Source organism: Vigna unguiculata, chromosome 5 (assembly GCF_004118075.2).
Source record: "Vigna unguiculata cultivar IT97K-499-35 chromosome 5, ASM411807v1, whole genome shotgun sequence".
Lineage (NCBI taxonomy): Eukaryota > Viridiplantae > Streptophyta > Magnoliopsida > Fabales > Fabaceae > Vigna > Vigna unguiculata.
The window spans coordinates 1,497,333-1,511,335 of record NC_040283.1 but is presented as its reverse complement, the minus strand read 5'-3'; the positions used below and the strand labels follow the sequence as shown (position 1 = coordinate 1,511,335).

Here is a 14,003-nt window from a genome sequence, read left to right as displayed (position 1 = left end):
ATAATAAAAACCACATGATAATTTTGATTTTGATATATATATATATATATATATATATATATATATATATATATATATATATATATAATATTTTTTTAAAAAAACGATATAGTCATAATAAAGATAAAATAATATAAAAATATCAATTAGAATTTGATATGTTAGCATCATATTTATGCAAATTAAATAATAAATCACACTGAAAATGTTAAAAATATTAATGAGTTATTTTATCTTGTATTTAAAATAATAATAATATACACAAATACTGTTTTTTATGATAAAACTATTTATTTGACAAAAATTATATTCGTCCTCTAAAGAAATTTTTTAATATTTGTTGTTAGTTTTTATAATACATCACATATCTTATATATGTTATGTTAATATCTTCAATTTAGCAAATATATTTTAATTACATGATTGAAATTTTATAGATATATAAAAAAAAATTAAAGGTTGCCAACTTCTTATCTAGTAGTAGATCTTGCAATTTGATGAGTTTTAAGAAAAACATTGTAAGGTTTTTTCGTATTCACATTAATTAAATTGTATTGATGATTAATGATTAATTAGATGGATCTTTTGTAAATATGAATTTTTGGTTTATCTATTGTAGAAGTATAATACAAGTTTATTTAGATGATTGGATTAAGTTGTCTATAGTAAGGGAAGAAGTAGAACGTGAAAAATGATGATTTATTTCACAGTGAGAATCTCTTAACAGAAATATAAATAAAATTTATGACTTATTATTTAGGATTTTCTTAGAGATATAATGTGAAATTATTTCACACCTGAAATCTTCTCAATAGAAAGATAAATAAAATTGATGACTAATTTTTTAGGATGGAACTTGACATACAAATTCTATGACCTTGCAATAAGAGGTGGTTGAAAGTCATCACACATACTTTGGCACTTATGATATATTTATCTCTTTCATTTCTAATATTTGTGATATTGCCATATACATCAATTCATAGGCTAAGCCATAACTTTAGTCTAAATCCATATAGAAAGAGGGATATGGAAGTTAGATATGTGTAAGATTTTTATTTTTAAGGCTTTACAAATTTTAATATTTTTTATAGGGTTAAATATGTTTTTGGTCCCTCAAGTTTAATTGAAATTTAGAATTAGTCCATCATCGAAACTTTTAACTAGTCTTTCATATATAGAAATGCGTGAATTTAATTAGTTTAATCAAATTTTGTTAAGTTTATTTGAAGTTTTAAACGTGTTTTTTAATAATATTTGAGTTAGCATTTAAGCGAAAATTGATTAAACAATTCAAATACTATCATGAAATGCGCTTAAAATGTCAGATAAACTTAAAATCTAGTTAAAATGACTAAATACATACATATTTGAAGATAAATGCCTAAATTGGTCAAAAATTTTAAAGATAAACTAATTCTAAATTTGACTGAAACTTGAGAGATCAAAAACATATTAGTGTTCTTTATATAATATTAATATAATTTGTATTGTATGTCCCATCAGACCATCGGCAACACCCAATCCTCCGGTCCATCGAACAAGGCTGGGAGGGCTTATCTATGAAACAGAACCATCGGTCGATCGGCCCACAGAAACCATGCGAACCCATCGACCGTCGAATTAATCGGTCACTTAAATAAACTACATATGAGCGTCACAAGGGGTCATCGGTCGATCGGTCCCACTGATGAAACGCATCCTCACAGGGGGACATCGGTTGATCGGTCCCACGGATGAATCGCATCCTCACAGGGGGCCATCGGTTGATCGGTCCCACAGATGAATCGCGTCACTTCATAAGGGACCATCGGTCGATCGGTCCCCAGATAGACCACGCGTTATCCTATAAAGGTCCATCAGTCGATCGGCCCCATAGGTGATTCACGTATTGTTTTACATATGATCATCAGTCGATCGACCATATAGATTAAATATTCACTTAAGGTTGTTAAACTTAAAAGATAACCCACCTAGTCAAGCGGTCATCGATCGATCGGCCAAACGAGACCAGTCAGCTGGATTAATTAACATTAAACAAGTAAGTAATCTTGATTAAAGGATCATTGGGTCGTGATTAAGGAACCCTAATTACAGGCCCACACCGGAAACTATAAATAGGGTCCAAAGATAGGTTGATGAGAATCTTTAATTCACATTTATTACAGCGGCTATACTTATACACCGATCGGTCCCTCAACTAACTTAAGCATCAGAGCCTTTTAGACAGGTACTCTGATCGTCTATTCAACCAATCGAGCAGGAGGAAGATTTCTTGACAAGGAAGTTAGAGCGGATTACGAAAAGAGAAGACATAGAGAAAAGAGAAGTAAAATTGAAGTGGTTCTTAATAGGTGTTTGATCCCTACACTCGAAATATAATTATATAATAATAACTTGAAAGAAATAGATAATTATTCGTAGCTATTATTGGGAGCGTAATCATACTTGTAGCCATGTTTTTAAATAGAAATAACTAGGCATTGCTATGGAATTTGAATATGTAAGAGGAAGAAACTTAACGTCGAACGAACATATAGACGATAGAATATTGCTTGTTGTTCAAATAGTGCACAATAAAATTATTATTAGACCAAAATTATAATTGTTTTCGTATATATATATATATATATATATATATATATATATATATAATTAATTTTTGTTTAGGTATCTTAAAATAAATTATATTGGACTATGTAATAATATAAATCGAAGATTTCTCTACAAATTGTTTTCGTATTTTTGTTAATAGTATTTTAAAATATCAATATCAATATATATTAGGAACTTTTATATATATATATATATATATATATATATATATATATATATATATATATATTATTTCGAGAAGTAATAAATGAGGGAAGTATGATATGAAAATGACTCCCACCAATAAAAAAACTAGTAGATCTTATGATAATGTAAATTTAAAAACTGATAAATTAAAAAACATGCAATTAAATATAATATTAGTTGGTTGCGTTTATATGTTGATTAGTAGTTACATGGATGGATTTAATAGTTGGAAATTTTATTTGCTTTTTAAATGTAGAATACATTTTTTAGCATTATTTTCATATTAAGTTAGTCCAAGTGTATTGAAATTTTATTTTTATTTATATTTTTAAATACTAAAAAAGTTCATTCTAGCCAAGAAAAAGTTACAATCCCATTGAATGATGAAATTACATTTTATTTACTAACTTACAACTTAAATTAAATATTAAAATTAATGGTATGATATAAAAAAATTGGACTTGACTTTTATTTCATGTTTATTTATGAAAATAGAAAGAGAGGGACACAACAAAATTTTGAAAGACACTCTTCAATCTCCTTTGACGTTTCGAAAATGAAATTTGGTCAAGATTGAAAACTCATAGGTCACCAAAAATTTCTATTTTTATCCATCATTGTCACTAATTAAATGTTTAACAAATCTTATTTGGTGTATGTTTTGAACATATAGTTTTCAGTTCTCTATGTGCATACTACACAAAGTAATTTTATTAGCAGAAATATCCCATTAGTTTAATATTAAGGGTTAGATATGTTTTTTGTCCCTTAACTTTTAGTGAACTTTGTAATTAGTTATTTTGAAATTTTATATCAATTTAGTCATTCATCTTTCAAAATACGTGAATTTAGTTATTTTAATCAAATTTTGTTGGGTTTATTTTATGTTTCGTATGCATTTCAATATTATATTTGAGTTGTTGATATTGTTTGACATATTTTTGCTTGAATGTTAAGTCAAATACTATTATGATGCACTTGAAATGTCAAATAAACTTAACATAACAAAATTTGATTAAAATGACTAAATCTACGTATTTCGAACTGTAAATAACTAAATTGGTCCAAAGTTTCGAAATGGACTAATTCCAAAATTCACTAAAAATTAAGGGACAAAAACATATTTAATCATAATATTAATACAGTCCCTTTAATACTTTATTTCCATCAATTTATAAGTTAAATAATTATGTAATAATGGTTTAGTCCATAATATTTTGTTTAAGTCAAAATATGGATGATTTTTTTTTTAAATCACACAAAATAATATTGGTCTATTTGTGAATGATATATGTAGAAGGACGCATTAATTTTTTAATAATATGTTATTATTTATAAGATCATTTATCTAATATATTTAAAAAATAGTAATTATCTTTTGAAAATAATTTTGATTAGGTAGCATATAATCCTCTCCTTGGCCTTTTGAAGAGGAGAAACTTAGAAAATAATGTTTCTTAACAACTAAAGGTCGAAAGAACAACGTAGAAACTTACAAAACAATGTTTGTTAACATGTACTAGAAGAAGAAATAATGAACACATCTATAACATTTGGTACTTTTGTCCTTCCAATGTTTGATTTTTACAATTCCTTATAAGAAACAAAAAAAGGTTTGGTCAACTAACCAATTATCAATAAATTAATCAAATGAGAAGAAAATTATCAACTAACTAATTCTCAACAAATTAATCAATTGAGATGCCAATTATCAACTAGGGAAGAACAAATGTATAATAAGAAAAAATAAAATGGAATACATTCGAATTGTTATGTCTAAACAAAAGATATGATTTATACATTATTAATATAATTAAAAATATAATATATTTTTCTTTTTTAAACTACGAAATTCTTTGCCCATACTCTTTTTTAATACATTATTTCAATTATTTATTTGGAGTTCAAACAATTTTATTTACATAAAAAGAAGATATATGCATAGATAAAATAGCTATGTGTCGTGGAATTATAAAATAAAAACTCACTTTAATGACTTTAATTACGGCAGACACTATTAAAAGTGTATTCTCAAAAAGTTATTTAATCTTCAAAGGATTCACCCATGTTAAAAAATTAGTGAAAAAATAATAATTTTCACACGGTAACAATTTAAAAAATTTAAATTTTGTGAAATAGTTATTTCTAAAAATTAAAGCTTTTCATTTTTCATTTTATTCAAATAGTTTTTAAAACTCAACTTTTAAAACAATATTAAAAAGTTGTCCTTTAATACTCAATATTTAAAATATAATTAATAATCCTCACGTAATTATACTTCTAGTTAGGAAAGAATCTGATACTATTTACACGTAAATGTGAAGTTCTAAATTAATTGATATTAACACGTTATACAATTCTTAATCCATTAGATATTTTAAAAAGGTAAACTTTGCAATATTACTTTTTATGAATACGCGATTATTTACGAAAGTAATTAATATTAAAAAAACAAATTTATTAAATAATTAATATTAATAAAAGGACTTTTAATTTTTCCAATACTGTAAGCGTTTTAAAAGATTGAACTTAACAATGGGAATTTGTAAGGTTGTGTCCCACTAAGTTCTTTTTACATGCACAAGAAAAATAATAAATTTTAAAGAATATAGAATCTTAATTAAGTAATGGTAATAAAAGTAAATTTATAATGATTAAAAACGTCAAAAGATTTATCCGATAAATATAAATTTTATTAGATTATGCCTTTACATGTATAAGGAAGTTAATTAATATTTTAAACAAATTAAATTACTCTTTACACATATTGTGAAAGGATATTTTAATTAATAAAAAGATACTATAAAATTATAATTCATTAAATATTTAAAAAATTAAATATATTTTTAATTTCTAAAATTTAACGTAAAATTATAATTTTGTTTATATTTAACAAAATTTGATACATTTCGATTTAAAAATTTTAGAAATGAATTAATACAACCTTTTTAACTTAATTATATTAAAATTGTTTTAATTGTATTAAAATTGTTTATAAATCGAAAGAATTTGATTATTTACACACTACAAAAATTTGACATAATTAAGTTAAAAAAATCATATAAGTTTATTTTTAAAATTCAAAGACTAATATGTAAACAGTTTTTATAGGAACGAATATTTAAAGATTAAAATCACATTTAACCGAAAATTAACTATTCAAAACCAATTCAATTTTTATTCATTGTAGTTTTCAGTTTCAATGATATAATAAAGGGAGTTAAGATAAACAAAACGTTACATAAATAAATGGTATTTAACTAACATATTTAATTAAGTAAAATATTTTGAAATGTCTAAGAAATTGAAAAGAAAGAAAAAAAAACTCATAAATTTTACTATAAACATTAACATAGAACCAATATAAATTCACAAGTATTCTAGCACAATTGTCTTTTTTTTTAAATTACTAAAATGAGTAATTAAAAAAAAACCAAAATAACAAGTTAATTAAGGTGGTACAATTCTATAATAAAAAATAATATTAAGTTGACATTTAAAGTTGAAGTCATATAAAATTATATAACATCAATTTAAAATACTTTAACTAAAATCGTGTCATCTTAACATCATTTTTATTAAAATTGAGTTAAAATAATGTAATTTTAACATGATTTTAATTTAAAGTATATTGAGTTAAAGTTGTATCATCTTAACTCAATTTCAACTTAAAAATATTTTTATATTTTTATATGATTTATTTACAATAAAATTGTACAAAATTAACACCTTATCAATTTTCATATTTTTTTCAACTATCTATTTTGGTAATTTTGTAAAAAAAAAAAATCACCCATCTTAAACTGTTTCACCAAGGTGATAAAATTCAACCGTGAGTCAAACCAAAACCAAACAAGACGATGATATTATGTTGATCGTGAAAACATGTTTTATTGAAATCAGTAAGAATCAGACATTTTAACCTTAAAATGTTGTGTTATGCCACGCCACGCAACTCATAGCCCATTTGTCCACGCAACATGACACCATTGTTATCTCTTTCTTTCACCAAACAAACACTGAACAGTATATAATATACTACTCTTCTCTCTCTGTCTGTCTTCTACTACCGTTTTTTTCTCTTCTCCATTGCTACCTTTCTTCGTTCTCACCAACCCCAATGGATTTTTCTTCTACTTCGATCTCTCACTTCAGAGTCTCTGCGAATTCCTTCCTCTCTCAATACGAACCACTTGCTCTGCTTCTCGTTCCTCTGCTTTCTCTCTTTCTCGCTCACTCGCTTCGCTCCTTCTTACGCCTCCTCTCCGAGAACGGGCTCAAAGCCACGCTCCTAGGGTTTATCATGAACGCCGTCAAGTACAAAACACCACTCCATGCAATGCTATATCTCACGAATTAACATTAATATTAATATTCACGCATATTATACATGTCAATTACTCTTTTCTATGTGCTTTTAATTAATCTAATTTGGGATCCCTGTTTCAATTCACAGATTGGTTCCTGGCGTGAAGGGATACATAGATGCCGAAAAACAGAAGGTTTGGTTCTGTGTGATTCTATTGAATTAGATTCGATTGGGCTTTGGTTTTGTTTTTGTCTTGTGTAAGGAGTCAACTTAGCATGCATGCGCGCTGTTTGGAGCTCTGGTTTTGTTTGTTGTGATTTAGTGGCAATGAGTTTAGTTTCATCGGATTTTTTTTTTTCACTCTGCATAATCCTTTATTAGATTAGTGGTTAGTTCAGTTTTTTGTGGTTTAGAGATTGCAAACATTTTGAGATTGGAGAATTTTTTATCAGTCCATGCCAGTTTGACTACGAGGCCCAGTTAGGTGGATGTTTTATCTAGAATTGTATTATCATATTACAATGACGAAATGGTACAGAAAAAGTGGTATCCTTAGACAAGATAAGGGAACCGAAATTGAGTTTTTAAAAGGATTCAATACTTTTCACTCCATATCTCCCTGCGATGAAATATCACTGCAGAATTAGGTATGACACATTTTCTGTACTTTTAGTTTGGTATCGTCTTAAGAAATGTTTTTTCATAAGAACTTTATTGCTTTACCTTCGTTCTTAGGGTCAGTTTGGCATGGGGGTAAAAATGGAGGTAAATAAGTTCATGAATATGTTTCATTAGCAAAATTGTATTGAGAACTAATCAGTGGGTTTAGTGTGCGTGAGATAAAGAAACCCTCTTGTCCAGTGTCATTATATGTCAAATCCAAACACAGATTTCAATTCGTGCCACCTCAAGTGGTACATGTATACTTTGGTTTTAACAAATTTCTGCTTTTTTTTATTTAAACGATGGATCATCATCATCATCGGTAACTGATTTACTTATTAATCTGGTCATTGAACTCAGGTTGTGGATAAGTTGCAATCTGATAGCAAATCTAAAAGAGAAGGTTGGAATACAGAGTTACCAAGCACAGGATTAGGGACGTCTGTCCTTGAGAAAATGAGTGAGGAAAAAAATAATGATCCGGTCTGGCAAGGCAAATGCTCCGGTACAGTGTATGTTAGTAATTTTGGTAAAATGTTAAATTCTGAGCAGTTTGTTCTTGGGATGCTCCGGTACAGTGTATGTTAGTAATACTTAGTCTGGCAAGTTCTGTATTTTTTTAATGTATTTATTGTTTATTTCTTGCAGTTACATTGGAGGAAGTGAATCTGATGGACATTTTTCTGTGATAAACGAGGCATGTTCAATGTTAGTGACACTACAGAGTTTGCAGCTGTATTTGATGGTTGTGTTGATATGAATGTTTAATACACTGTTTGACAATTATCATCTACTTTGTATATTCTTCTAGATGGACTTTTACATAGATCAGTGGTTTTGTAACCGATTAAAATTTCTGTATGCCTACTCCAGAGTACCTTAGTTTATTTGCTTTAGGAGCTGGGAGCATCACACTTTTGAGTTCCATTATCAGTTTATGTATTTTTTTCCTTAGCGTCAATCTGGCTTCTGACTCAGCCCTGGGCATTGTAGGAAGTTTTCCTTGTTGTTTGAACTTGAAAATATTTAAAGCCTGCTTTTGGTTAAGACTTCCAGTTTTGCAATCAGAACTGAACGTGATTCCGCTCTGCTACTCATATCATTATTACCTCATAATCTGGACTAGTTCAATATATTTCTGAGTCTCATAGACAAATTTCACAATAATTTGAAATTTGTGACATTCGTTAAGGTTATAGTCATGTCCATTAGCTTGGTTGCTGATATAGCTATATTCATGCATTGAACAATTCACATTGATGACATTTCAGGTTTGCACATACCAATCCCCTGCATTTGGATGTATTCAAGAGTGTTGCACGTTTTGAAGCAGAAGTGGTTGCAATGACAGCGGCACTTCTTGGAAGCAAGGAAAATAGTTCTGGAGGACAAATATGTGGCAACATGACATCGGGCGGGACAGAAAGTATATTATTAGCTGTCAAAACATCTCGTGACTATATGAAATCTAAGAAAGGAATTACAAGACCTGAAATGTATGTCACCAATAATGCATTACTATATACTTGGTAAATTATCATTTTTAATATATTTTTAAACTACCAAATTATAGGATTATTCCCTTGTCTGGACACTCAGCATATGACAAGGCTGCACAGTATTTTAATATCAAACTATGGCGTGTACCAGTTGACAAGAATTTTCAAGCAGATGTGAAAGCGATTCGACGTCATATTAACAAAAATACCATCCTGGTATGAAGTTTTTTTTTCTTCTTATTCTAAAGATTCAGAATTGCTACTGGATTTTATAAGGTACACAAACTGCTAATACATTAAATTCTTATTGCCAAATGAATTGACTGTCATTATAAACCAGATTGTTGGATCTGCTCCTGGGTTTCCTCATGGAATAATTGACCCCATCGAAGTAAGTTTTTTCATCTAATGCTGAAAAAGAATATAAGTTCAACTTTCACACTCAATTACAAAATGCATATAATTTGCCTATTTCTTCCGTAGGAACTTGGTCATCTGGCATCAAGCTTTGGTATTTGTTTCCATGTGGATCTTTGCCTTGGTGGCTTTGTATTACCATTTGCTCGTGAGCTTGGGTATAGTTGGCATGACTTATTTTATATTACTGAACCATCATTTAGTTTTGTTGTCTCTTACCTTTGCTTTTACTTTTACCTTGTCATTGTTTAGGTGTTATACTTCCTTCTTGAATCTGATCTTTGCCACTGAATCCATCAATCCATTCCACCCCCCTTCTCCCAAACAAATACATGACTCTTTCCAATTTATCTTTATATTGAAGCTGCAAGTCTCATTATTTTGGGATTATGTTGCTAGTGTAGTATTCTCTTCAACTTCTCTTGGGCCTGGGTTAATGTTTTGATGATTATATTAATGTATAACTCATCTAGTCACCCCACCCACACAAAATGGGGAAAGTGGCTCTGTTATTGGAAATTATATGTAGCACTTGTTGCAACTTCTTTTCAGTACTAATGGAAGTGACTCATGTTCAACCTTTTCTTTTCCAGGTACCCCATTCCACCTTTTGATTTTTCTGTTAAAGGCGTTTCTTCAATATCAGTGGATGTACATAAATATGGTTTAGCTCCCAAAGGAACAAGTATAGTTCTTTATAGAAACCATGAAATCAGAAAGGTAAGGCAATGATTTGCTTAGGGCAGTAACGGATAACTTATTTGTAGTCTTTTTAGTTTATACCTGAATATAAACTGGTTATTTGATATTTTTACTGTTAAATTGTGCAACTTTTTGGAAACATCTCACAGAATAGGACATCTCCTAATGTTCGGAAAGTGTACTTTATTTCAAACTCTTTTTTTCTCTTTCCTTGAGTTGGTATCCATCAATACTATGAAAATAGAAATTAGCATACCATAGTTGACTATCGGTGTTTCTACCTCAAACTCAAGTTTTTTTCTAGTGAAAGGGTCATTTTATAGACGATATGTTGCATCATAGAATCTGACTTATCATTTATCTTGGCTCTTGGTCATAGCATGATGGACATCCTAAGCCATGCAAATGATCTCATTTCAAGAGTTCTCCATCTCTTTCTCTTCATTAGGAAATCATGAAGAGTTGGTAGATGAAACATTTATGCATTTCTTCTTACTTAAGGATATTGTAGAAAAACAACTTTCTTTTTTCTGAATACAATTAGAGACAGGAGATAGAAGACGAATTGTATAACAGGGCAGGTCCTTTGGCTCATAAACATTAAAGCAGTTATCAATAACTGAAATTCAAGTACATAATTTTTTATATGGATATTCCTTAAAATCACCCCTCTCATAGTCATAGTGCATCTCATGTCCAATTCTTAAAATTTTAATAGAATCAAAACTATTGAAAGTTTACAGCCCTTGTGAACATATGAAATTTCATTTAAAGGAAAGCGTATTAACAAAAGGTAATTGTGTTGTTTGCGTGGGACATTTCTCTGATTATGTGATGAGAAAAATATTTAAAAAAAGTGTTAACCATCTTATTTTTGCAACGTAAAGTAGCTATTTGACCATGTGGGTTTTGCTCATGGCTGTTTTCATGGGAGTTTCTATTGTAGTAATTGAAGAGACTATTTGCTAGGTAAACGCAGCACATTCTATATGTTTGTTTTCCCTGTGTTCCTAGTTTTTGTATGGATAACTTCCTCTCCCATTTGTTGTATTTTCCTCTTTTCTATCTAATAACATTTATTTTTCTATTAAAAAATGTTTTTTTTATAGATATATCATAATTCTATTTTATCTGTATTTCTCTTATATCGATTACCTTCTCTACAACATGCCTTTCTATTATTGGAAAATTGGTTGTTGATTTACTTGCAGCTGATTACTAATGTATTTTCTCTGTCTTCTGGATTCTACAGCATCAATTTGTTGCCGGTAAGTTTACTATTTGATTCTGATTAATGCTATGTATTCGGCAATTGGGGTTATTTTTATAATTTTCTTGTGCATGTGTACAACCTACAAGGAAAGGAAAAGATGATAGACCGTGACAGAAACTTTAGAGAAGAGCTAGTCTTCAATTTTTTTGTCATAGATAGTGGGATAGTCGTTTATCTTTCTGGGGAAGTCCTTTTGTCTCTTGGAATAACTCCCTTACTGTTTTCTTAGTAATTATTGTCAAATTGTCAACGTCACAGTTACCGAGTGGTCTGGTGGGTTGTATGTGTCTCCAACCATAGCTGGAAGCAGGCCTGGAAGTCTGATTGCTGGTGCCTGGGCAGCAATGATTTCTCTAGGGAAAGAAGGTTACTGTCCACAACCTCTCTGTTCTGCTTCGACATAATAATTTGATTCCCTTTCTGCTAACTCTGATCCACACAAATGTATGATGTACGGCCAAATTCTGGTGTGTCATGTTCTTCAGGTTACTTGAGAAATACAAAAGCAATTATGGAAGGGTCAAGAAGAATACAGAAAGGGTGAGATACTGCTTCTCTTTCTTTCTGTACGTACTCTCATGTTGTGCCTTGTATACATGTTTTGAATGTAATGATTATGTTATTATGTTATATCTGCAGCATAGAGGAGATTGCTGAGTTGTTTATTGTTGGAAAGCCTGACATGACAATCGTGGCTTTTGGTTCAGATGTTCTTGATATATTTGAAGTCAATGATATTATGTCATCCAAAGGGTGGCATTTGAATGCATTACAGAGACCCAACAGGTAGGGCTTTAAAATTGAGGTGGAGTGTTGAAATATTTTTACTGGGATGGACTCGGAAGACTCAAGGAGTACGAGTTTCTCACATCACTTCTAACATAAAACTTAGCTTAATGTTTGTAGATTTTGTTTGTCTTGTATAAAAACTTCATTTTTATTCGATGTGCGAATTTAATTTATACTTGGATTCTTAACATAGAGTGGAAGCACTATCTATTATTTCATCATTAAATTGCTAGTACATTGTGGTCTCTTTGAAGAAACTGAAAATATTTTGGTGTGTTTGAATCAGCCTCCATATCTGTGTTACACTACAACATGTGCCAATTGTTGAAGACTTTCTGAATGATTTGAAGGAATCTGTGAAAACTGTAAGTTGCTTTCCTAAATGGAATCCCAGTAATAAATGAATCATTTATTACATTTATATGAAATTTAAGATATTCTCTACGGGACACCAGCAGCAGAGGGTGGTTTTTTTGCAGAGAACAGGATGACAGTTGATTTAACAGTTCAGTGGCTGATAGTACAACACAATTCAGTATGATTTGTATTTTCTGTTTTACTCTTTTCTTCCTTTCCAATCTCAGGTGAAAGCAAATCCAGGTCCAATAAGTGGAGGCCTGGCACCTATATATGGCGCCGCAGGGAAGATGCCAGATCGAGGCATGGTCCAGGAATTGCTGGTAGATTATATGGACGGTACCTGCTAATGCCATTCAACATTTGTTTCAGATTTTTCAGGCAACATCTACTGTAGTGGACCTTGATAATATCCATTTTTATTGCGTATTCTTTTCATATTTATCATAAATTTAAACGCTGAATTTAAATCAAAATAAAATAAGGCTTTTTTGTTTGTCATTGTACATTTTGGAACATTTGTTTCAAGTTCTGTGTTTATATTATTGAAAGTGTAATTCACAGGTATGTTGAAACCAGAAAATACCATTGCTTAATTTTTCACATTTCTGGAGATGCATTTTAAATAAAGTTAAATAAAAAACATAAAAGAATGAAAACTATGATTGAGGTTAGAAAACATCTCTTGTTCTTATGGGAATGTAATTTACTCGTTTTTGGAAAACTGTATATATAAAATATTTGAAAATATTTTTATAGTAACTTTCTAATAGTGACACTGATACCTTTTAACACGGTGTCATTTGAGCATATTATCGTGGGGGAAGTTCATTGCACTTTTTGGCAATCTTGCTTTTGACTTTGACATTGGAGACAGTAATGTTATCTGAGCAAGTCATGTGGAAGAACAAAAAATAATGCACAAGTGAGTGATTGATTGTACACAAACAAAATGTACGCGTGTGTGATTGGTAATCATTGTTAAAATGTGTTTATCTTGTGTTAACAAAATGTGATATAGTTAGCTTTTTTAATTATAAACTAAATATTTTGAAATGGAAGGAAATTAATTAAAATAGTTAGATTTTCACACATTTTAAACTTCCAATAAGTGGTAGCTCATAAATGCTTGTCTCTTTATCAACTATATGAGGTGAGAATGTGAAATACTTTTGCAAGAGTTGAAGGTGTT

At 29.6% G+C, this 14,003-nt stretch overlaps 1 protein-coding gene across 1 annotated transcript; it reads left to right on the top strand.

Moving 5' to 3' along the window:
- The first annotated feature begins 6,822 nt into the window (after window positions 1-6,822).
- LOC114184961 (sphingosine-1-phosphate lyase) lies at window positions 6,823-13,317 on the top strand. Its single transcript, XM_028072397.1, has 15 exons — window positions 6,823-7,119; window positions 7,259-7,304; window positions 8,135-8,286; window positions 8,423-8,482; window positions 9,046-9,270; window positions 9,348-9,489; window positions 9,614-9,664; window positions 9,757-9,848; window positions 10,284-10,410; window positions 11,645-11,660; window positions 11,924-12,031; window positions 12,151-12,205; window positions 12,305-12,451; window positions 12,741-12,819; window positions 13,039-13,317. The coding sequence occupies exons 1-15, from the start codon at window positions 6,923-6,925 to the stop codon at window positions 13,159-13,161; spliced, it is 1,620 nt and encodes a 539-aa protein (XP_027928198.1). The 5' UTR covers window positions 6,823-6,922; the 3' UTR covers window positions 13,162-13,317.
- The last annotated feature ends 686 nt before the right edge of the window (window positions 13,318-14,003 follow it).

Bases quoted from the DNA above. Each gene is read 5' to 3' on its own strand.
- LOC114184961 (XM_028072397.1), top strand. From the start codon at position 6,923: ATGGATTTTTCTTCTACTTCGATCTCTCACTTCAGAGTCTCTGCGAAT. The intron at 8,287-8,422 runs GTATGTTAGTAA...TATTTCTTGCAG, and splicing joins GGCAAATGCTCCGGTACAGT to TTACATTGGAGGAAGTGAAT. The intron at 9,665-9,756 runs GTAAGTTTTTTC...TTTCTTCCGTAG, and splicing joins GAATAATTGACCCCATCGAA to GAACTTGGTCATCTGGCATC.